Source organism: Limulus polyphemus, unplaced genomic scaffold (genome assembly GCF_000517525.1).
Source record: "Limulus polyphemus unplaced genomic scaffold, Limulus_polyphemus-2.1.2 Scaffold2102, whole genome shotgun sequence".
NCBI classification, from domain to species: Eukaryota; Metazoa; Arthropoda; class Merostomata; order Xiphosura; family Limulidae; genus Limulus; species Limulus polyphemus.
The window spans coordinates 155887-181323 of NW_013667712.1; the positions used below are offsets into that span (position 1 = coordinate 155887).

The window sequence follows — 25437 nt, forward strand, 5'->3', positions numbered from 1 at the left end:
AAAATCTGTCAACTCTTGTAACTGTATGAACGTGATCCTATGAACACGTTTAAAGGTTTTATTGACTCTCAACTTATTTTTACTTGTATAGTTATATTGACAGAAAACAATAGTTACAAGTACGTCTACGTCGTTTACTCTCTCATTGAATGCACTGGTTCTAATGTGCTATTATCCTGTACTCACATAATTTACTCGTGCTTATTGTTATCATTAACATCATATGCTTATTTTTACTGTTATTACCATTGTTCATTGTTATTTGATCATGAGTAATCTGTAATGACTGAAAAAATATTTTGCATTTTCATATCTGTATGAAGAATGACTGATATTCGCGATAATCGTTTGCTTTGTGGTGGCTGTTTGGACAGTGACGATACAGTTACTAGAAATAGAGGCCTGCAGACGCTATTAGATGCCAGTAAAAACCTAACGATACCAAGGGGTAGGAAGAAATCTATAAAGTGTTTGTTACTTATGGTAGAAAAGGGGGGAATGGATGGGAAAGCCAGATTTGGGTTTGTTTGAATTAAGCACAAAGCTACACAGCTACAAAGATACCGAAACCCAGTTTCTAACGTTGTAAGTCCGCAGACATACCGCTGTGCCACTGGGTGCGCCAAATTTGGGGAACGTGGACCTGCTCCAAGGGTTTGTTTGTTGTTAACCACAAAACACAATGGACTTTTTGTGGGTATCAAAGCCCACTTTTTAGTGTTGTAAGACTTCAGAGTTACCGCTGAACCACCGGTTTGTTTAGTTTCACTGAAAATGTGTATATTTTTATGGTTTTTTAAGCTGTTTTTATACCTTTTAAATATGTTTTACACACACACACTCATGTATATATGGGTGTAATTTAGGCAATGTGACTGCTCCCTATCTACATGAATGCGATGGGCTGGCAGTGAAGTTCAAAAATGCATTCACCATCGTCTCAAAGAAAATGGTAAACATATGAGAACTTAAATTACTTTTTCAATCCGTTCTTTGCTTTGGGCACATTTGTGGGAAAGTAAATTGATACCCACGTGACGAATCTATGTAATAAAGACAAGGGTAAAAAAAGACAAGTGAAAAAAAAAAGAAACAGGACAAAGAAAAATTATAATGGAAAAAATGTCAATCAGAAAAAAAGACAAAGAAAATTACACAAACAGATAAAAAAGTCAAAAAAAGTATTTTGGAAAACAGTATCAACAACAGCTAAGACTAAGCCAGTTTTCTAATCAATGGCTTCCCATTATTGTTCAACACTTGCTATTAAAACCTACTGTTCTTTTTATCCTTTCTTATAATTTGTTTGCTTTGTACTTTTTTACCTGTTTGTACAATTTTCTTTTTCACCTTTTTTTCCGGTTGTCTTTTTTACCTGTTTGTGTAATTTCTTTTTTTTACCCGTTTGTGTAATTTCCTTTTTTTACCCGTTTGTGTAATTTCCTTTGTAGTTTTTACCCGTTTGTGTAATTTCTTTTGTCTTTTTTTACCCGTTTGTGTAATTTCCTTTGTTTTTTTTACCCGTTTGTGTAATTTCCTTTGTAGTTTTTACCCGTTTGTGTAATTTCCTTTGTCTTTTTTTACCCGTTTGTGTAATTTCCTTTGTCGTTTTTACTCGTCTTTATTACCGCCATTGCCATGTGACTACAGATAACTTGGACTCGGTGCGAAAAAAATGAAGTTTATATTGTTTTATGAAAAAAAATATGAGTAACAATGAGTAATCAGTTTTAATTCTATACATATAAAATAGGACTGTGTTATATAAATTTGTTTTGAAAGATAGTTACAATACTTAATGATAATGAGTTGCAATATTTTCTCCCTATACATCTTTATATAGCCTATGAGGCTACAATGGCATTTTACTACTTGGAATATATAAACGAATTAAATACCTCATTAATATTCAACTATGTATGGATCAATAAGATGTACAAGTTATGTATAATGGAGCAAAAAGAAAGAAAAGTCTGTGCATTGAAGGTTGGAACAGCTGCACTTCCTTCTCCCGGGGGTGGTGAGTTTATTCATGAAGCCCACATGGGATAACTTGAGGCTTTTTCGCACGTTGCAATAAAGAACAAATAAAATCTATTCTGGAAACTTCGGCTTTTCACTATTTCTCGGTTCAAAGTTTCCCGATGCACGAACTTTGTTTGGCATATTTACTCATATCACCTTGCCACGCGACACAAACAATAGCCCCAACTGAAGTACAGCTGCCCTGATGTCATAAGCACGTGCTCTTACCGAACGCCATCTGGCATCCAATTTTCCAGCAGGAGTGTATTGCTTGATAAAACACAGCGAAACTACTTTTAACTTTCTTTTCACTTTGAAAATTAATTTTTATATTAAATACTCTTACTTTAAACCTGCTAAAGTGAGGTGCTTGCGTATAGATATTAGGCTTAATTTCAGTAGGAAGGTTTTACTTTTGTGAACGCTTATTTCAAATAATCCAAAAATGAGAGTTTACGAAATTATGTAGATTTTCGACTTTCTAAAGCAAAATTGGTCTTTTTCGAGAGTGCTTCAAATTACTATTGTTTACCACGTTTCTATCAACTTTGTCAGTTGCCATCTAGATATACAAAAACAAGTGTTGCAATTACTGTCTAGTTATTCAAAAATACGTTTTATAAATACAACTTAACTACACCAAAGATAGTGTTGCAAGAACTATATGTCGAAAAACAAGTGTTGTAATCAGGATACTTGTACGTTGAAAGAAGCTGGTGCCAATTTTACGTTCAAGGTTACCATGCTGCCTTGCTCCAAACTTTAAAACTAGCCAGACGTTACTGTTTAAGAGACCATTGAAATAAAACTCTTTACATTTAACCCCAAGATATTAGGATAAATACCATATACACTTGTGGTGCGTGGTGTTATCGACATGTCCCGATGTTGATTTGAAACTATATGTATCGCGGTACTATTTTGGCGAATCACTATATCTAAATACCACATTTCTATTAATATTAAAATGAAATCCACAGGAGTTTTATTTTCATATAATTCGTATGCAAAAGGTGATTCATCAAGTTGGCTTAATGATGAATTATGCTACGCATGCGGTTTGCAAAGTTTTTTTTACCAAGAGTTCTTTAGGCATAGCAACATGAACACGACGATTGGGGGAGGGGGAGTCAGATGTATTACGGCATTATGGCTTCAAGGAGCATAAAAAACGTTCAAAAGGTTGAAAAAATTAGCTAAGATTCTTGCCCACAGTATATCGTCATACAACCCTGTTCATCACAATATATTGCAATACGTAGATCTAATGAACAGATGTAATGAGACCATAACTATTCCAAAGAGACCCTCACGAGAATTATTTTCAACGTAATCTTCACAGTTACCAATTGCATTGTATCATCAGCAAATATTTTACTTTGAATATTCATTCGTTACATGTCATCCCAACTAATGGGCCACACCCACCCTCTCACATTTTGGTGTCATTTTACTTGTTTTTTCTACATGTTACTTGTTTGTTTATTTGTTTTTAAACACAAAGCTGCCAATGGGCTATTTATACTGTGCCCACCATGGATATCGAAAACCAGATTTTAAGCGTGCTAAGCCTATAGACTTACCGCCGTGGCTCAGCAGTAGGGGGGCTTTTATGTGTATAAAACTGTAAAACTTCAGTACTTTAAAACCATTATTAAAAACTTTGTACTGTTTAAAAGTATATGGAGGGTTCACATCATATTGTCATTTTTATATCATCCAACAACAACATAAGAAGTCTTACAAAAGTACTTGTTTCACAAGCTTAAAATTCTTCAATCTTAGCCAAAGTTTACATATTTTTGTACTTTTCAGTGAAATTAACTTCTGAATATAAATCTTTTGCCTCCATTAACAAACAGAAAATATCCATTCTTAAGGAGTAGAAGTCTAATATCTAATATAATCTCTAAAATCAATGAATAATTCACAACGATACTCAAATTTGGAAGGGTGGCCATTTTTTTTATATAGATACGTGTTAGGATTCAAGAGAATAAAAAAATCAATAAATGATTATATATTTAGGTTAAAAGTAAATATAAATTATCTAAATTTAAAAGATTCCATGAGCTCTGTTTATTTTTATAATCTTTTCTTTTTCAATGTCCAGATTATGCACCAGCACCTGATGAGTACTTACATCTTCATTCTGTCATTAACCTGTACAACGTTATGCACCAGCACCTGATGAGTACATTACTGACAGAATGAAGATGTAAGGTGCATAACGTTGTACAGGTTACTGACAGAATGAAGATGTAAGTACTCATCAGGTGCTGGTGCATAACGTTGTACAGGATAAACTTGGTTTACCTATGGAATCTAACTCACCTCATTATAAACTTGGTTTACCTATGGAATCTAACTCACCTCATTATAAACTTGGTTTACCTATGGAATCTAACTCACCTCATTATAAACTTGGTTTACCTATGGAATCTAACTCACCTCATTATAAACTTGGTTTACCTATGGAATCTAACTCACCTCATTATAAACTTGGTTTACCTATGGAATCTAATTCACCTCAGTATAAACTTGGTTTATAACTATTACTTTATTAAAGGTACATCGTCATTCTACTGTTCCAACCATAAGAACTGGTTATTTTAAAAAATAGATCATTTTATGACTTTACGTTGTACAGGTTACTGACAGAATGAAGATGTATGTACTCATCAGGTGCTATGGAATCTAACTCACCTCATTAGGTAAACCAAGTTTATAATGAGGTGAGTTAGATTCCATAGGTAAACCAAGTTTATAATGAGGTGAGTTAGATTCCATAGGTTCTTCTTCTATGGTTTCAAGGAAGTTGAAAATTATGGGTTCTATGATTTTGCCAACAAGCACTAGAAAATTCAAGATAAGTGGCATATTGACTAGTGCTGAACAACTTCTGCTCAATCTCTGCTTTTAGCAATGGATCTTATGTGCAAATCTGGTGTTTTTTTTTGCTACATTATGTAACAAAGATTAGCATTTAGGTGTTATTCTTAAAATGTGGAATGATCATGGTAATTTGTTTATCTAAGTTTAAGACTAAAGGGACTGTCAAAAAAAAAAGAAAATGAAGCTTAGAACTCTGATGAAAATGTTTTATGGTAAACTCATGTACCATCAACTACCACTAGTGAGTGACAACCTGAACCACTTTATACCTTATTGTATAAATATTTACTTTACAGGCCATACAATTGCCACAAAGACTGTTGCATAATAGTTTAGGCTCTCACTGCCTGTAACTAATAAATTAATAAACCATCACGCACTGAAAAACTAACGTTAGTGTGCCAGAACACGAAAAACAATGAATTATAAATAATCACATTTTTGGATCAATATTAGAATAAGAAGAAAAATATTCCCCACACTGTAGACCTGGTTCATAGTTGCTATCATGCAGCATGACATACCCTCTTTCTACTATTCCTACCAAGATAATCGTGTTATTTGAAAATAAAAAAAAGGTCATTTTTCCAGTACAATATCTATAGTAAATAACTCAATATAGATATATTTAACTACAAATATATCATCAGTCTGTGTTTGACTCTGGCAAGAACTACTTAAATCTTATTAGCATAGTCACAGCCTCTGTTTAACTCTAACCAGAAACTATACTGAAACTTCAGACTGTATTTGATTTTGACAAGTTGTTTCTACTTGATTATCAGTTAGCAATTATCATGTAACACCAGCCCGTGTTTCACTACCTGATCATCACAGTAGTAACTACCCTTTATCATCAGCCAACATTTTTACCCTCGCACGGTCCATTTCTTCTTGATTATCATAGTCCACAATACAAGTTATCATCAACCCATGCTTAAATCTGGCACAGGGTGTTTCTTTCTTATCATTACAGTCAAAATAAAACATTGTCATGCGATTCTTGAAAATCTAAATATCTTAATAGTTTTTGTTTTTTTTCAAGAGCCCACAGAAAAATTAAAAATAAAGTATTTTAATAAAAAAAGTGACGCACTGAGACACAAAGAAAAACAACATAATTCATCTTTCAAATATATTTATGTAATATTCAAATTGTTATCCTAGCTTTAGGTACATATTTATGACAGGTACAAGAAAAGTAAATTTCCAGATTTGAAAGGAACATCAACTCAAAATCAGTTGTTTGTGACTAGGAATTTTCAAACACTGTGAAAGGTTACATTGAAACAAAGTTTATTTATTCCAATTATATGTATCATTAAAAGAACCTCCTAATAAAAAGCACATATCTTAAACTACAATCAGAGCTTTTACTATAAGCACATGGAATTATCTTTCAAAGAAGGTAGACTTACCTAATACTTAAAACACTTTTTTTTTTACAGGTTTGAGGACTTTAACTGATAACAACCGCTCATTGAATGAAAGGGGGACAACGTTTTGGCTTCTGTACTGAGGCTTTTTCCTAAGAAGACCTCAGTATAGAAGCCAAAATGTTGTCCACTTTTCATTTAATGAGTAGTTGCAGTTCATTAATGTCCACAAATCTACTATATCTACTCTGCGTAAAGTTCGACTGAAACAACAATTTTTACAGAAATTAGATACACTACTAGGTATTCCACAAAATCGATTAAGCTCAAGAACTAAAGAAAAACCTTGAGTAAGCAGTTTTAGAGATTCTTCAATTTTCATATCAGAGGAAAGAAAGTTCTAAAGTTCTCCTCCTTCAATTCTTTAGCCAGTCCATTGTCTCAGATAGTTTTACAGGATTCCTCTTGCACTAACCACACAAACAAGTCTATTATTTTAGGCCACCAATGCAGTTTCAAATGGATTAGTCCATGTGGAGGATCAAGCTTCCCAGATAGCAAAGTACACATTTTTCAATACTTGAAGTTGTTACACTATAAACAGCTACTGTAGAATTGAAAGCGTGCTTCTAGGTGAATAAGGAAAGCACACTTATACATACAGTTTCTGTTCTGTTCTGTTTGTACATTGCATTTTATGATTTGGATGCAAGGATAGCTCCAAGGGTCAAAGCTCCAATACCAGCAGCTACTCCACAAATCTTCTTAAAAACTGGCCAGGAGGAGTCACTTTTTTGCTCTTCTCTATTCTCTGCATATTCAACCAGTCCATCCTGTGAAAGGGGTATGTAAAAATATAAGTAGCAAGCAAGCAACATCCTGTTAATAAAGAATCTGAAAAACTCTTTCTTCAAAATTATGGTTATTTACTTGCTGAAAAATGCCTTCTCAAGCTACTAACAATAATAAAACTAATTATTATCCCCCATAAAATAAAATTGTAAGTTTGTCTTTCCTGTTTGAATGCTGGTACAAACCTCATAAACAACTGAACTATGTTTTTAAAAATACAAGATATATTTACCATGTTGGCAGGGATCAGGGCTGACGAGAGGGGGAGGGGACAAGGGGACAGCTGCCCGGGGCCTGTTGAGGGGCCCAGCAGAGGGATATTCCAAAGCTTATTAGAAATGCATACTACTTAATAAGCTAAAATGGCTAGTGGTTTTTCGTGGATTCATGAAGAAATTTGTCACCTAAATTCCTTTTATGAAAAATCAGCTAAAGTTAATAAATAGAATGAAAGGGGGGCCCGATGATATTACTGACCCCGGGGCCTGGGCTGGCTCTCAACGCCCCTGGCTGGGATATTTTAAAGTGTACTGGAAATAGTTCAGTAAATTCAAGGTCATTTTTCAATTGTATATCAGTTTGATTTGAGTTTACTGAGAGATATCTTTATAATAAAAATTATTAAACATATGACACTAATTCCCAAAATACATACTTTAATGTCATATACGCAAGAAGAGTGGTACCATTATTATTAATAACCGGGAAGTAAAGCATATTTTGTTATGGACATAAAGACAGAGCATTGTGTTATTTACTTGACAAAATAGCTATAGCACTCCTCCCTTAAATGAAACATCCGCGTGTAAGCTCACGATGCAGTGAAACACCAGAGGCTAAATTCTTGAAATACCTTCTATTCATTGCTACATGTACATTGACCGGCAGCTTAGAGCCGTCGGCCCATACTTGAATGTTTAATAGTTTCCTGTCTTTCCAACACGCGTGACCGTTTCTCACGCATAACCTCAAAGCAAGGTTTTTCCCACACGTACATATAGCCTCCATACCAGATGTTACTAGCTTCACAAACGAATTACGCCGTGTTTTCTATCTGTGTACTTGTTCGTTTTGATACAATATAAACTTTTCTACACATGACTGCACTAAGATAGTACAAACTAGACGTTAAATACGTATCACTAATCACATAATTATCAATAACGTCTTATCAAAAGTAATATAAAGATTACAACTAGAAAGTAGCTTGTGAAGTATGTACAGTACTTTTCTCGCAATATTTTACACTGGTTGCTACTAAAATTTAAAAAATTTAGTGTTTTAAAATATGAACATTAAAAATTACATGTTGTTAAATGTGTAATAAACAACGTTATTAATCAGGAATGAAAATACCCTATATATTAACCTTACAATCCACCTAGACCCTTATGATTTTTAAGTGTTTCTTACTTTTTTGACCCATTACGCCTTTCGACTACAATTAAAATTCCTATTGAAAATATTTCAGGTTGTAATAATTTTTTACTTGCAGCGACAAAATGTTTATAAGATATCCCGTAGCTGTTGAAATACGCGATCCCCTTTATTTACTAACTGACGTACCCGTTCAACGCACGTGGAAGACACAGAAGCCCCTTTAAGTACTTGCCAGGTTTGGTAACAATCGGTTCGGACGTTCGCCAGATACAAGCTGAGATTTGTTATGCAATAGTTGTTTATTCACCCAACGAATTTATATATCAGTAAGTGTTAATTTAAGTGCATATTAAACCTACTGTAAAAAGTTTATTTAAATTAACACCATCTTTAATGTTTAACGAAAAACGCCTTATATATATATATATATACATATATATATAATATAAACAACAAGCAAACTTCGATAGAAAACAAAACCAAAAACAAACGAGCCAACACAAACTACTTCATAACATCTACCCAAACTACGTACATGTATGCAAACCACTTCATAAAAATTCAAGATAAAAACTTAGAGGAAAAACTTTAAGGAGTGGTAACTTCCTATCTTTGACAAGAGTATGATAATAAGAAAACATGTAGGCTGAAAAGTAAATACTCGGACTTATTAGAAACAAGATAATCTGAGCGGTTTCGGGAGATAGATGGCCCTTCTACCTTTCGATAAATCTTGTTTGTGACAGACATGCTAATTTGTGAGTATTTAAACTTTTGATGGTCAGAAAATGTCAAAATCCTCGGAATACACAGGAAGAAACAAGTATCTATGTTTGGTTAAACTACAAAAATATCGATTGTTTTTATTCACTTGTGGGAACCATAGCAACCACGAGTATCGTATGCAAGTAGTAAATGCTGTAACAGTCAGTTCAGGAGATACCTGAAAATAATCGGTTATTTGAAAGGAGTTGACTTGATTACTATTTCCACGATTATTCAGGGCTCTTGTTGAGCCCAACGTTTAAATTTATTTACATGCGCTAGGCCTAGTGCATGAGAGGTTAACAGCCAACGTTCGTTCGAGAAAGTAGTTAAGGTACTTCATTATTCAGAACTTACTCCAGAGGCGTAGCGCAGAATGTGTGCCCCCTGCCGCACCGCGTGGTCTGCGGGGGCAGTTGCTACACCCGTGGCATAATCGTTCAAATACAATTGACGATGGTAAACGCAAATATTTTGTTCCCAACAAAATTAAAGTAGGTACAAAATCGCGACAGGAAAGCTTATATCAATTTAAAATTTGTCCATCAAACGGAATTCTGGATCTAAGTAAAAACCAAGAACGCTATGGTTACAAGCATACTGATCTCTAAAATACGTTTCACAACATTGGATATAAGCATTAAATATGATATCATCTGTACATGACGCTATAAGAAACAGGGCTGATTTTTTTCGGGGGGAAGGGAGGGGGGCATGGTGGGGCAGTTTAAGCTCAAACCTCACATATTGGTATTATTTTCTGTCCTGAAAAAAATCCTAATTTTTTTTGCAAATAAAATAATTAAATTTGTTAATTAGTGTAAAGTATATTTCAACAAGAATGTCCCAATTAAAATAATTTGTAAAACGTCACATGAAAATCTACTTACAGAATACACTAGGATATAATTATATTTAATGGTACCTATCAAAGAACAACACAAATGTTTTTTTTACAGAATACACTAGGATATAATTATATTTAATGGTACCTATCAAAGAACAACACAAATGTTTTTTTTACAGAATACACTAGGATATAATTATATTTAATGGTACCTATCAAAGAACAACACAAATGTTTTGTTCCTCCTATTATTATATACATCTGTAGCCCTGAGTGACAGATGTATGACTCAGATTCCTAGAAAGGAAAAAAAAAAGTCAGCTTATTAATTTTAAAGAGAAATTTTAAACAGAAGCTTCAAGCCTGGTAAGGTAAAGTTTTGTAGACTCCCTTTTCATGGTATTAAGCTAAACAAGTAAATTATTATAACACATCAAAATTGTCATTAACTTGTGTATATTTTGAAAGTGCACATATATTGTGTATTCAGTGGTCATCAAAACTTTAATATGTTTTGTTGTTGTTTGTTTGTTTTATTTGTCGTCTTTTTGTTTTATACATGTACAACCACTCAACAATTGTCCCTATGTTACACTAGGACTAGTTGATGTAATAATATCAACAAACCACTTGAAAAATTTTTTTTACTTTATGGGTGCTTTCTTTCCTGGAATGTAGCACATAAAGTAAGGGATAAACAACAAAAATTATTATTTTCAATGTTGGCAAACTTATCCAAATTTTTTTATGGGTGCTTCAGCTCCAAGTACCCACTTATCTATGGCCTTGATACATAACATTGAAGGTCACATGCTTGTTATTTATCTAAGAGGTCAAAAGGTAAACACCTTACATCCATTACTTCTATTTTGCTCACTTCATTTTAGCTTATGCTAACCTTACATTTTAAATCAGATTAAAAAACGCGTATTTTGATAGTCAGGTGTCCTTATAGCTACTGCCATTTATGAAAACATTTTTTGTGAAAAACAAAATGAAAAAACAGTTTTAACAAAATAAGAAAGACCTTTTGCAAAATATACTTTGTATTTCGTAAATTAAAATGTTTCATAAACACTGAATAGAAGAAAAATACCAAAGCAATACCACTCCAATATACATGTCATAAAAAATATATATATATAAAAAAATTTTGAAAAAAAATTGCTGTGAGGTAAAGATGTCTTCATAAGGAAAAGTTTTAACAAGTACACTCATCTGATCTGTTGAATACAAATCAATTCAACATTGCAACCTCACCAGTAAGATATAGATTAAAATAAGTATCCTGCTTGTTTAATTTTGATAAGCACACTAGTGTTATAAGCAAAGGATAACTAGATAAGGTTATAATGAAAACTGTGTTTGTTTACAAAATCTAACTAAAAAGAAGGTTAAAAAATTACTTCAGTAGTGCTTTTACATGTAATGCAATAAAATTAGTAGGGCAGGTACAAAAGTTCTGAAATAAAAAAATAAAACAAAAAGTTGGCTAGACAGGTGTTCCACAATTTGGACAAATAATAAATTGTTAATGTTACCACGCCAGCTACATTAATGTTGAGAATATATATAACACAGTAACATTATCAGGGCTAATGCAATTGTGCTGTAACAACATGTAACATGGGAGGGTGATATAACATCTCTGCTGTACAATATTGGGAATGAGCAAGGACAATACAGCATGTCCCTCTACTGCTATCGTTAAGTTTGGTATGAAGGTGGATAATACTAATGTTTCTCTTACAGTGTAATGGATATAAGTGTGGAAGCTACAGTACATAATGTTGGACATGATGATGATGATGAAGATACATACTGTACTGTATCATCCACCCTTATACCAAATATAGTAGAGTGGTGAATTTACATGTTATATCTTTGTGTTCGACATGATGATGATGATGGATGATATAACGTAAATTCACCACTCTACTATATTTGGTATAAGGGTGAATGATACAGTACGGTATGTATCTTTGTGTTGAACATGATGATTTTCGTATTTTCTGGCTCACAGATTTCCCTCAGACTATTCAGTTTTGGCCCACTATAGGAGGTTGAAGGATACTACGTTGTGAAGTAGATCTCTAAGTAAGTTTGACAGTAATAAAGAGTTGAATCACAGAAGATGCATAAGAACAATCTTTATTTACACTATAAATAACAACAAAAACACAATCACAAATAAAACAAAGGCATGCATGTCTGTTGTAACCATGTTGGACTGATGTGAGAGAGAGAGAGAGAAAGTAAGAGAAATCTTAGTCAGCTTTCTTACCAGTCCAGTTTGTGCCCCCTCCCCAAAGATAAATTGCATCTAAGTGAATCTACAAAAGATTTGGGTTTCTAGAAGAAACCCAAAGTTAAAACTATTTAAAAACAAGTAATTTTAAGATTTTATCTGAACTAAAATAACATTATATCTTACAAATACCGTCAATAAAAAGTCACAAGTCTTACCAAAATCTCTGAGTCTGCTAAAAGTTTTGAATAAAGAAAAATATCCTATACAAAGGAGAACTTGGCTTTTAAGACTGGAAAACAAAATGACTAGTTAAGCTAAGTGTCCCTACAAAAAGCAAGCTCTTCTTCCAATCATGTTCAATCACGGGTGGGAGGGGATAGCCCCTCAGTCATTACCTAATTTGGTGAAAGAAAAAACAGCTTTCTCTTCCTAAATTTCACCTATTATTTTCCCTGCTAGAAACTCGGTTAATTGTCAATTAGCAGAAGAGGTCCCAGACAGAGCTAGCTAAAGAAAAGATAAAATGTGTTTATTTGAATGACTTTCTATCCTCAAACTAATCCTCTGGTTCTAAAACTACCCCAAAGAAACAACATAAAAGCCAAAGCAAAGTTTAATGGTGTGTTGTTCAATAAAAAGTACAACTTGTCCCCTCTTAAGTAAAACCACTTGTACAACAATACTAAACAGTACTACAAAGAAAAATGGTTACACAGTTCACTTATCCCCTTTATGAGGTTATCTAACAGACTATGCATGACAAAATCAGAACAAAGAAATAATCTTAAAAAGAAAATTACACAATACACAAAACATAAGCCCTTGAACAATGACAATACAGATGAAAACAGCTTTTAGTATACATTAATTGCAAGTAAAATCCCTTCATAAACAGCATTTCAACTAAAAAATAATAACCCTTGTACAACAAAAACATATAAAATCAAAAATATCTTTTAATAACAAGTCACAAAACATTATTCCCCCAAAAAAAGCATATTACAAAAATAAACCCTTTAACAATACAGTTTAAATTAAAGCAAAATAAATATTTTCCCATGATTAAAATATACCTAAGAACCTCACAGAAATGCATCATAAAACAAAAATATCTACTACATAGTAATAGTGCAAAAAAAGAACAACAAAAAACAGGACCTTTATATATTGGAAATGCATATCAAAGATTACAGACAAAGTGGCCCTTTCAAATAAATAAATTTGAACTCAATTCTTTAGAATCACATATTAAAATAACCCTGAACACAAAACAGATTATCTATTCCCAAAACCTTTACCATAAGCAAAGTAAAACAAAATCATAGAAAGTAACCACACATATATACAGCATACATAAAAACAGTATCTGAAAACTCATGGTAACTTCAGAACTACTATCTTTGCAGATAACGAAACAAGTTCTGTGGCTTGAGGTCTTCATGACAGACCTCCAAGAAATAAATGCAAGCCAAACTTTCAAAACATCTGCATGTATGACTTAATAAATGATATCTGTAACATCTGTTATGACTTATCATAATGTTTGGCTTAACTATAAACACTATTTCAAGAATGAATTCCATCACAGTTTGTTTTTCTTTTCACTACCTCAGTAGAAAAAGTACTTCAGTCTGATAATATTTTGATGATTCAATCACCTCATGGTAAATCACGCCAAAGAAGTTATCTCCAACAACTTGGGTTTCTGTTATGGTCCTACCCGTTACCACATCAGGTCACGGGCATATTTTACCTTTCATGGCCTACTGTAGGTTTGTAGATCTTAAGGTGTGATGTGCAATACTAATAGTGATTAATAACTAGCTAATTGACAAAAACGTATCCAGAAAAGCTAAGAATCTTATCTTAAATATGAAAAGTCAGGATTCAAAATGCTGGTTCTAACAAACTCCAAACATGGTCACAAGTGTGAGTTAAGGCTATAACAGACCTAGTTACAACAGCCCTATGCCCTAAAATTTATTTTAGGGCAGAGTACAAAAATTTTAAAAACCTTATGCACAAGCTCCAGTCTACAGGTTTAAATGTACTCATGCTTGATCATCTTATAAAGCATGATCCCTACTACCCATGGGCAGCTTGTTTGACAAAGGCATCCTTGGGTCTTGAGCTCAACCTAGATTTAAAGCTGCACTCTTTGAGGTTATCAATGATATAATGATGGTTCACAGCAATCTTGGGACCTCACCACATTTCCTCCACTACAATTTGGTTGTTATAATTAGAGTCTGGGTCCAGTAGGAAAGAAATGGAGAGAGAGGCAATACTGCAAAATTTGGTAAACACACAAGTGACCATAATAGATCAAATATCACTCAGGTGCTAACCTGTTTTTGTTTTTTCCAAAACTGTGGAACCTTAATTTCACCAACATCTTCCCTAATGAAACATTAGCCCCCCCAGCATTGATAACAGCAATGCTGTTTCTTCAAATAAGCTTTAAAGGCCAGTATCTATGTTCACACTGCTCCACAGTTACCTTCATAACGTTATATAATATTTGGATTAAATTCCTGTACTGTTATTCCAAGGTTTTCTCACATGTGAATATGATAGTTGTTTTACACCTTGGGTTTTTGATGTATCTTTGAATGGCTAATAAGCCCATTTCTTGCACCAAACCTTCTGCACTGTGCACAGGAGAATTCTGGGTTAAGGGCAACTGCTTGTTGATGAGACTTCTGAAGGCACTGATTGGTTTCTAAAACCTTGATGTGGCAAGATTCAAAGCCAGATCCTCCATTGTGAACTAGCTTCCCCATGATTGCAAGCTTGAGCTACCAGTTCCCAGCTGTCAAAATCAATGTATCAGAGCTTCATTGTCAACTTCAAGCAGTCTTTGTACCTTTTACATTGTTCACCTAGTGATTACCTGCCTTTAACCAGCTCTCCATAGAATATCTTCTTTGGGAGGTGTGCTTTCATGACCATGGCACTAACATTTGATATCTTTGCCTGTTGTAGGACCTCTGTATCAGGGATTTTGTCTTGCCATCTTGTTATCATCAGTCATCTGAGACAGTTGAGATGAAAACGGTTAAATTTCTTCAGATAGCAAATGTAAGTTGTCCAAGACACACATGCATAAACAGAGATGGGATGACTATGGCTTTATAGACTTTCAACTTGGTCTGTAAACTGATGCCTTTCCAGTTCCAGAGGCATTTTTGGAGTTTTCAAATTCTGTGCTTGGATAAGCAAATCCTGTTGGCAATTTCTTCATCAATGGTGGCTCCTCTTGAGAGTGTGCTCCCCAGGTAAGTAAACTTATATACCACTTTGAGGACTTGGTCTCCTATGACTATTACTGGCTGGACATAAGATTTGCTTGGTGCTGGTTGGTACAGAACCCCGACTGTTTCAAGATGATGGTTAGACCATAATGAGAGCACCCTGCAGCAGAGCAATTCATGATCAATTGCAAGTCCTTCTTGGAGTAGCCACAAGGCCACAATCATCATAAAACTACAGTTTGTAAACCAAATCCTCAAGGACTTTAGTCATGGCCTGCAGTCTTCTGAGACTGAATAAATGTCCATTGTCCCTTTTCCTTTCCTAAAGCCACAGGACTTTTGGTGGTGATTGCCTGAGATGTAATGGCAAGTGCACGTAAGTTTGATTAAAGTGAAGGAGGGTTACGTGGAGCCTGCCTCACTCTCTTGTCCTGCTCCATCTTGGTCCAAGTGGCAAGACAAAATCTAGATATTTGGAGATGATGGAGGATGCAGTGAAACACCTCACATACACATAACCACAAATGCAAGTTTCCAACTTCCACATACACAAGCAGGTTCAACAGACTGTCCAGGGTTTGTGCACCATCATCATGGTAATTGACTCGGGGTTCTCTCATAAAGTGTGAATTGTTACAATTTGGTAACATGCTGCCCCTTGTGAGTGGTGAAACTCACAGTACTTTAGAAACCTTACAAAATAAATAATAACCAGCATAATTTAGCTTAACTATACTCTATTCAGCCAAACTTTTTATCACCAGAATTAATACATGTTCTGTTGCTACCTTGTATATTAATACCTATTCTAACCAATTTTGACTGAATACAGCTGTCCACATTGAATGTCCTCCACTATCTGTAATGGCTGCCAACCACAGACATTTGGGACACCCCACTATCTTACACAAGTTGATCCATTCATGTTAATTAGTTGCAGAAAAGTAAATACAGATCATCTCTGTGAAACAAGATCTATTCTACCAAAAAAGTTGCCAATTCACCTTCTTTCTTGACAGAGGACACAACTACTTCATTAGACATTTAAGTCATACAGTTAAGTGTACATGTGACAGAGCCATTGAGAACCCCATGGCTGGTTCAGAAGAACTGCAGTTACTCAGAAAAGAGTGAACAATCTTCACAATACATCAGACTGTCATTTTACAATGTAAAACTGTTTGACAGCTGGTAAAACAAGAGTCACAAAGCCCTTTCCATCGTTGGTTTCTCAACCAACAAAGATCTTAACTATGATAATCCAGTGGTACTAGGTACAATGTATTGTATACATGATATTTCCACCAATGGCTCGTAAAGCAAGGAATATCATGTCCTTTCAGTGAGTAATTTTTCAACTACATGATCACTCCAGCTTTGTTGATGGAGTGACCATCTCAAAATGTCATCCATGTATTTTGTTGGACTATCACTCACTAGTTTTGACAGCAAGGGCTGTAACAACTTTTCAGTCACTGGTTAATCGACCTAATGACCGTTCTAGCTGGCTTGCTATCTCAACCAAGCAATTAGTAGGTCAGTACTGGTGAACTGTAGTAACTATGTCTAGTATTCTCTTAAATGTTATTGGTCTAAACTCTTTTTACTTCATGCATAATTGTCAGTTTTCCTGCATGATCTATGTATAACTTATATTTTTATTTTATTCATAACAACTGCATAATCAACAATTTCATGGTGTATAATTTCAAAATGTTGTTTACATAATTTTACTTTTTTTTGGCATAGAAATTGGAGCCATGGTGGATGTTATAGCATGTACTTCTATTCTCTCTCTCAGTGTAAAGAGTATGAAGGTAGATAATACATGTAATGTGACTTTTAGTTTAATAGGTATAAAGGTGAATGATACTGTAATGTATTTCTTAATATAATGGTTATGAGGGTTGATTACACAGCAGGTAATGCTTTCCTTTGTATCACAAGCATAAGGGTGAATGATAAGGATCAAGTGTCTTTTTCTTAACATAATGGTAGGAAAATGGATGATAGTGTATTATAGTTAAGTCAGTATAATGGTAGGAGGATGGACCTCCTACCATTATACTGACTTAACTACAATACACTATCAAAATACACTATCATCCAATAGTTAAGTCAGTATAATGGTAAGAGGATGGATGATAGTGTATTGTAGTTAAGTCAGTATAATGGTAAGAGGATAGATGATAGTGTATTGTAGTTAAGTCAGTATAATGGTAGGAGGATAGATTGATAGTGTATTGTAGTTAAGTCAGTATAATGGTAGGAGGATGGATGATAGTGTATTGTAGTTAAGTCAGTATAATGGTAGGAGGATGGATGATAGTGTATTGTAGTTAAGTCAGTATAATGATAGGAGGATGGATTATACATTGTTTGTTTCCTAGAAATTTTGTTGTTTTTGAGGTTGGGCAATAGTCCTCCATCAGTATAATTAAAATTAATTTCAGCTTTCACTTCACTATAATTACACAGGATTGTGTCCCATTTTATCATTATGTAAGTATTTAAAAATTGCTCATGACACATCCCCCAAAAATGATATGGCATGGATTCTTAGTATTTAAGGGTAACTGGTATAAATTAGATAATTATACTAATTCTCATACTCAAAAAATAATAATATGAACACTGAAGCTTGCAGCATTCATGCGTGTTCAACACTTTAGCCAAGTACATGGGTTCTGACACCTATGTATATTTATATAAAACGATTATTACAGCTATCATCTTCATTTCAAGAGCATCAACTCTATCAGTTTTAACAGTGACTGGAATTATCCCAATTACATGTTTTGCAAAGTTTTACACCATGCCACTGATTTACCAGGTAATCTTCTTGAGAAGGACTGTTATAAACTGAGATTATCATTGCTAAAAACAGTGGGGTATAACTACATTACTGAGCTTAGGCACTAGCAGATGTAAACAACCTCAGCTGTGGAAGGATCAAAACATTGTTTCTCTGTAACTTTACTGAAGTTCACAATTTGGAAGTTAAATATTTACATGTACTATAATGTTGCCTGCATTGTACCTAGTTCTACTATGAAATGTTCTCTAGCTTATCTTGAAACCACAGCCTGCTGTTTCCATGAGACAATGCTCGCATTGCCAGTAGTAGAAGATTGTTATGTTTTCTGCAAGTAAAGGGTGAGTCAATTTCTACTTCTGCCCTACATAAGAAATAACACATGAAATCTCAAGTAGGTCACAACATAGACAATTCTATATAACTGGCCTAGTTCAGTTGGATATCTAACTTTATGGATACATGGGTACTTTTTGAGGCTACTTTTCCTTGGTTTTTATTGGCTACAGTATAGTTTATTGTGGTTATTTACACTACATGCTCAGTTATGCTAGCTTCTGAAAAACAACAGTGGACATTTTTTAAGCAGATTCTGTGCTAATGCAATCATTATGTTTTTATTACTTAGTCATGATTCAGGTCATTTTTTTTGTCTCTTCCCACAAGTCATTATTATCTGCTAAACATCTTTTTAGGAACTTTGATTGTACTATCTTGGTGAGCAAAATGTTATTGAAGAGTAATACATATAAACCAGTTTTAATTATATTTGACAAATTTCATAAATTTCCTATCTACAAACATCTGAGTGGTTAAAAAACAAACCAGTAATAAGATATATGCTCTGAAAAACATACCATAGGTGTCACCTCCAATCGTGAGTTACAGAAGATGTAATATTTCATGGGTTCTGGTAGTGCTTAATAATTTGCTGATGCACCAATATATCACAATACTTTGACCCTTAATACATTACAACTCTAGATTCTGAACCCTATACTGGAAAGTATGTGTATGGTATCCAAAACCAAGGGACTCTGATGGCTACCGATAAAATTCTGTACTTTGCGGGATCTTTTCTTTATTACATTTTTAATCACATTATTTTTTGTCATAAATCCATGGTTCTTGTGGATTAGATTTAAAAACATTTAAATTTATCTATGTTTTATTATGTAATTTAAGATTTTGGTTTTGATTTAGACAGTCAAAATAATCAGTGTGTACAAAAAATGTGAAAGGAGAGAAATTTGTTAAATGTAATAAATACCAAAACAAGATAATTTTCAAAATAAATTTCTGGTATAATAATACATTCTATTTTGACTGGGTACAGAAAAACAGCATACAATTCATCTGTAGAACATATTAATTACCTGTAGAAAGCTCTTAAGTTATAGGTAAAGGTAGTACTAAATGAATAGCCAACAGAAAACTTTCAGGCTTTTACTACAAATACTATGTAGGGGTAGAAAAGGAAGTATCCAATAAAGAAACTAAGGCTGGAGTAACAAAAATTCCTTCTCTATAATAGATGAATGCACCCAATAAACTTCAACTCCTGGCTAGCGACAGAGTGGTAATAGAAAAATGTAGATGTTAGAATGTGGGAGAATTGCTTTTTAAGTCCATTGTCAGACTGATATGAAAAGAGACGCACTGAGTGACAAGAATGACTTTGCTTTCCACCTCAGTAGATCTGATACTCAATGGATAAGACAGTGTAGCAAATTTATTTGTAGTTCTGTTAAATGCTATTAGAGAAGAAGGCTTAGGTCACTGCTTGCTTTTGTGGTATTTCCAATATGTTGCATGAGAATAAAACAGAAGTTGTTTTATTATTAAGAAAAGTAGAATGAAAATTCAAAACAGAAGTTGGCAAGAATGTGGGATGTGTGCCTTGGCATTTTCCACTGGTCTACTGATGAAGAATTGTTTTGAAATAAAGCTGTATAGAGATTTTCTCAATTTGTACTTGACAGAAACTACAAGACAAAGTGCTATCTTAGACCTTGTTTTTATTACTAAGGAATAAACTATTAGTGTGGTAATACAAAAGAATTCTTACAATCTTAATATTATTACTTTTGATGGTTTTATTGAAATGATATGTAGGGTAAATAGTCACATTCCTGATTTTAAATAAAACATTTCCCTGAAATTGTAGGATATTTTATGAGAGAAAGACAGGGTAGCTAATCTCAGTGAAAAAAATTAGTTAAGCTTAAGTTCATTAATTCAATAAAATGTATTAATCCTAATTGGATGTTAGGAAATTAACAAATAATTAAGGCCTGTCTTAAAAGTACATCACATGAAGTAGAAAAATTAAAAGTGCTGAAGTATGTCAAAATCAATATAAAAAAAAGAAGGCCAAAAAAGAATCATCAATCTAGTAGTCCAAAATATTAGCTGCACCTATCAAAAAAACAACAAAAAAGGACATGTAATAATGAAAGTGGGAAAGAAATCACACTTATAATAATGCAAAATGAGAAAAAAATCTCATGATAAAAGTATAAATGTACAATTATTGCTGTAGTTTTTTCACATGGGAAGAAATGGTGCCTTTTGAACATGCCATTGGTTCGCACTTTGTATTATTACTGGTGCCAGTATCACCAGCCTTACTTTTCTGGATTCCATCAAAGATTCTAATAGCCTTCTGTAACATAATCATTTTTTTATGTAGTAAATATAGTGATGTTCATTCATTACTGGCATCCTATTGTTAGTATAGTTTACCAACTTTATACTGTTTCACTGACAGAAGTCCAAGTTTGATTGGTATGACACCACAGATTATGCTACAAGTCAAGAAGTAGACAGTAAAAATTAACTGTATACATATATATGATTTCTGCATGTAATGTGTAACCATCAAGATCTGGCATTTCAGTGCCAGGATGCTCCATTTTCTAGGATGGTCTGAGAGTGATAGCTAAAGAAAAGAACTTGGTTTAAAATGATCTTCAGATGAAATATGTGTCAATGACTGTGAAAACTGTAAACTTTACATGGCTATTATATCTTCCATTGTAAGACCATCATATTACAAGTAAAAATTTTGTGAAGGTTCATGTAGCTCAGAAAAGTTTAATAAACATAGCACTTTTAGTCCACTTAGTTGAATGTTAATCTGGCAGATGGGTAATAGTTCGAGATCTACAATGTTCTACTTAAAATGGACATATTAACTACACTATAACTATTGAAACTAAGACACTTAATGGAATTTAAACAAAATAAATTCAACTCATAGTAAAAAAAAATCTTTTAATTGTACAGTCAGTTGCAAAAAGTCCTGTTTCAAGAAAATCAGTGTTCAGTTCATAAGACATGTGTTGATACTACTAATTTTATAGCCAGACTGCCAAGTTATTAATCATTATACTTTGTGAATATTAAAACAGTATTTTAATATTTTAGACATTTTATATACCACCAGGAAGGCTGATATAAATCGTAAACAGCTATTACAAATTCTTAACATTGCTGTAGTTTCACTAAAACTTCACTTGTTATACGAGTCTACAACAGTTTATTGTCAACTATGAATATGCTTGTTCTTTCTTTCTATATTACTCTGAGTATGTGGCGTTCAACTTGCGAGTAGGTTCAATGTAGACTTAGAGCAAAAGGAACATTGTTCTTACTATTTTTTGATAAGTCAAACATTCATAAAATATCAATAAAGGCCATTACCAAAAATTAAAATGTGTGAGTAAAATATATGGTCTTGGAACATTTTTTTTTCAACTGAATCTGCTAGTTACACGTTATGTTGAGGACAGCTAACAGAATGTAAAAACTACTGAACAAGAACAAGTTACCTTTGTTTATACATTAACTTACCAATTTATTAGTGTTATCAACTAACATTTAGCATAATATATAGACAACAAAGGACATTTTATGGTTTACCTTCCTAAAGGACAGTTATGCAAGGACAGCCTTGAAGAACCAAATGGACCCTGTATGTCCATATCTTAAGTTTGATAAGCTACTGAGTATATTGTTTACTTAAATTGTAAAATTACATTAAAAGTATAATCATTTTGAGCTCCACTATTCATGGTGAAAATTTAAACCACATAAATATAATTTTCTATCTATAACAAATAACCTAAATATTGTAGAGATTTTAAAGACTGTTTCAAAATTTTGACCTCCTCCAAATTTGGGATATATTGATTTGAAATTCTTATATGAAAAGTTAGTTTTCTTGTAACATTAGTACATTTGTTTAAAACTCAGAAGTATACGGCCAAGAAATTAATTAGTAACTTTTATTGATCGTTAAGATTACACCATATATACGAGTTATTGTGTACTGGCCTTGGGTAACTTAAGGGAAACTACAACACTAATTAAACAAATTTTCTATGCAAAACCAAAAACAGTAAAAACAAAGAACTATTGTGACAAATGTACTACAAATGTAGCTATCTTTTACTGCAAGCAAACCTTTACCTATACCAGTTCTTTATAAATTAACGTTATACATAACTGTAATTGAAATAATTTTTGGTCACTTATCTTAACTGTTGGTTTTAAATTAAAGAATTTAATAGGACTTGAATGTTAAGACTGAGGTTGATCCTGTGTTTCCATAAGTTATTTTGCTATTGTAGGCATGATTGTGATTTATACTACTCATGGGGTCCTTGCATAATTTTTAATTATGTTACCTAAATACATAATTGTGTGTTTTTTTAGTGATTGTTCCACAGATCTAACCAGCCTACATGTTGTCATTATATATTCCTTGTAATCACTTCTCATCAATGGTTTTGGTCATTGAGCTTGGACATCAAAACTCACACTGTTCATTATTTTATACTTAGATTTTGTTTGCTTTTTTATAGTTACAGAATTAGTTTTTCATCAGTACCAGCTTCAAAAGGTTGTGAGAATTATAAAAAATATGTTTTTCTAACTAAATGACATCTATATTAACACTATCTATGTTTTACGCTTCTAACTTTTGCAAATATTGTTATTATCAAAGAACAAACAAGTGTGCATATTATGTAACAAAACAGTTAAATGAATGGAAACCTCTTCTATAAAGTATTTTGTAACACTGTGTGAAACTAACTCTTTGAACATAGTTTGGGATATCAACAGCATGTGTTTTGAACAGGCAACAGAAACAATGGTATGTTAAATATCACATATTTCAGATATGAACACAACTGACTATGATGTATATAGTTATAAAACCTATATTCAATATACCAGTAAAAAAAATAGTGTTAATTTTAGCATGTTCTCAGCCTCTTACATGCAGTGCAGTACAAAGCATACCAATAGATTAAAACAGAATATACTTATGTTTTCATGAATTTTCAGTAATAAATATCAACAATAAGAACTGATCAAAGATACAGCTTGAAAGGAAACTAGTTCTTCTGAATTATGAGTAGGTTAAATAAATAAATAACAAAGTGTTAAAAATTTGTTAGCATAATTATGATGTGTAGGGACTAAAATGAAATTGATCAAAATTACATTTCCCCCCACTTAATCCACTTCATATCAAAACAGCTGTTGTTCAAGAAAATTTACAATCTAAGTACTTAAAATAGCATCTCAGACTCAAGTTCTCAACCACTGCTATGTCTGCTGTACCTCAATTGGTCTGAACTTGAAGAGCCAGTGGTAATACTAATAGGGAAAAGAAAAGGCCTTGCTACCTCTGGATATGGTATGGTTGATAATGATATATTACTATATAGCTTTCTTTACTTTCATTCAGAATGTCTTATAAATACATAAATTTTCATATACTTACCCAGCCACCATGATCATCAACCCACCCTAGGAGATTGTCACATATGTATGTGGTGAGCCACCAAGCTATGTTATTCACATGATGATGCCATCCTTTTTCAATACAATTTACTGCCATCTCACCAGAAAATACGAAGAGGGTAATAATATTTGACCATTTAATCCCCTCACTAAAAAGCTCATTAATCACTCCAAAAAAAGCCGTTTGTAATGAAGACTGTGTAATATCCAACTTGCTACGTATTTCAGCAAATTGCTCGCAAAATTGTTTATCCATATCCTCGCCGAGCGAACGAATTTTCATACGAACCTTCTCGCCTATTCTCATGGTAAGCCTATCACTATCAGGACATAACGAACATTCCAGCCCTTTGCGACTCAAATGGAATTTTAGATAATCAGCAGCTAAATAATATACATCATTTTCACTTTCAGAATTCGAGGTAGACCTATAACCGTTACAATTAGCCATAATCGTGAGATGTACGAGTGATATAAATAAAAACTACAAAGCTTTCATGATCATGGAACAAGCTTAGTTACACACTTTTCACTCCAATACCTTTCCGATTATCTGCGTAGTTATCGAAACAAAATGTGGGTGGTAACGTCGCTTGTGTTGCCATCTAGGTTTAAAGTTCAAAATTAAAACATAATAATATGTTCATAGTTACTTTATCAATTCGTTTGTTTTGAAATTAAGCATAAAGCTACAAAATGGGCTATCTATGCCGTGTCCACCACAGGTATCGAAACACGGATTTTAGAGATATAAGCCTTCAGACTTGCTAGTGAGGCATTATTTTATCAAAAATTAAAATATTAAAAAAATATAAAATTCAAAGCTGAAGCAAAAGTATTAATATTTTTAAGCAAACAAATATGACAACTGAAATAAAAGGCTTTTATATTTGGCACTTGGCTGGTTGACATTAGAAAATGAATTGGAGATAAAAAGATTGAGTTGTGAAAGCTGGTGTGCAGGCAGCGGGGAATGCAGAACAATGGAAAACTATTGTTTTCAATACTCAGAATGGGGGGGAGGACTGTGATTAATTGAATTTCGTGAAATTTAATAATATGTTTATATTAAAAGGTAGTTCTCCTACGTAAATTTTTTTTTTTATATAAATTGACAACAGAAATTGTTGATTTAAAGTAAAAACATTTTAAAATTTGAT

General features: G+C 33.2%; 1 protein-coding gene across 1 annotated transcript; it reads right to left on the bottom strand.

Annotated features, from left to right (window-relative positions):
- Positions 1–6041: 6041 nt before the first annotated feature.
- Positions 6042–24841, bottom strand: LOC106465956 (apoptosis regulator Bcl-2-like). The gene is made up of 2 exons (XM_013926203.2): positions 24258–24841; positions 6042–7129 (listed from the first exon to the last, which is right to left on the bottom strand). The coding sequence occupies exons 1-2, from the start codon at positions 24726–24728 to the stop codon at positions 6992–6994; spliced, it is 609 nt and encodes a 202-aa protein (XP_013781657.1). The 5' UTR covers positions 24729–24841; the 3' UTR covers positions 6042–6991.
- Between the last annotated feature and the right edge of the window lie 596 nt (positions 24842–25437).

Coding starts and splice junctions, on each gene's coding strand:
- LOC106465956 (XM_013926203.2), bottom strand. CDS start 24,728: ATGGCTAATTGTAACGGTTATAGGTCTACCTCGAATTCTGAAAGTGAA. Junction 7,130..24,257: donor TTGATGATCATGGTGGCTGG/GTAAGTATATGA, acceptor CCCCTTTCACAG/GATGGACTGGTTGAATATGC.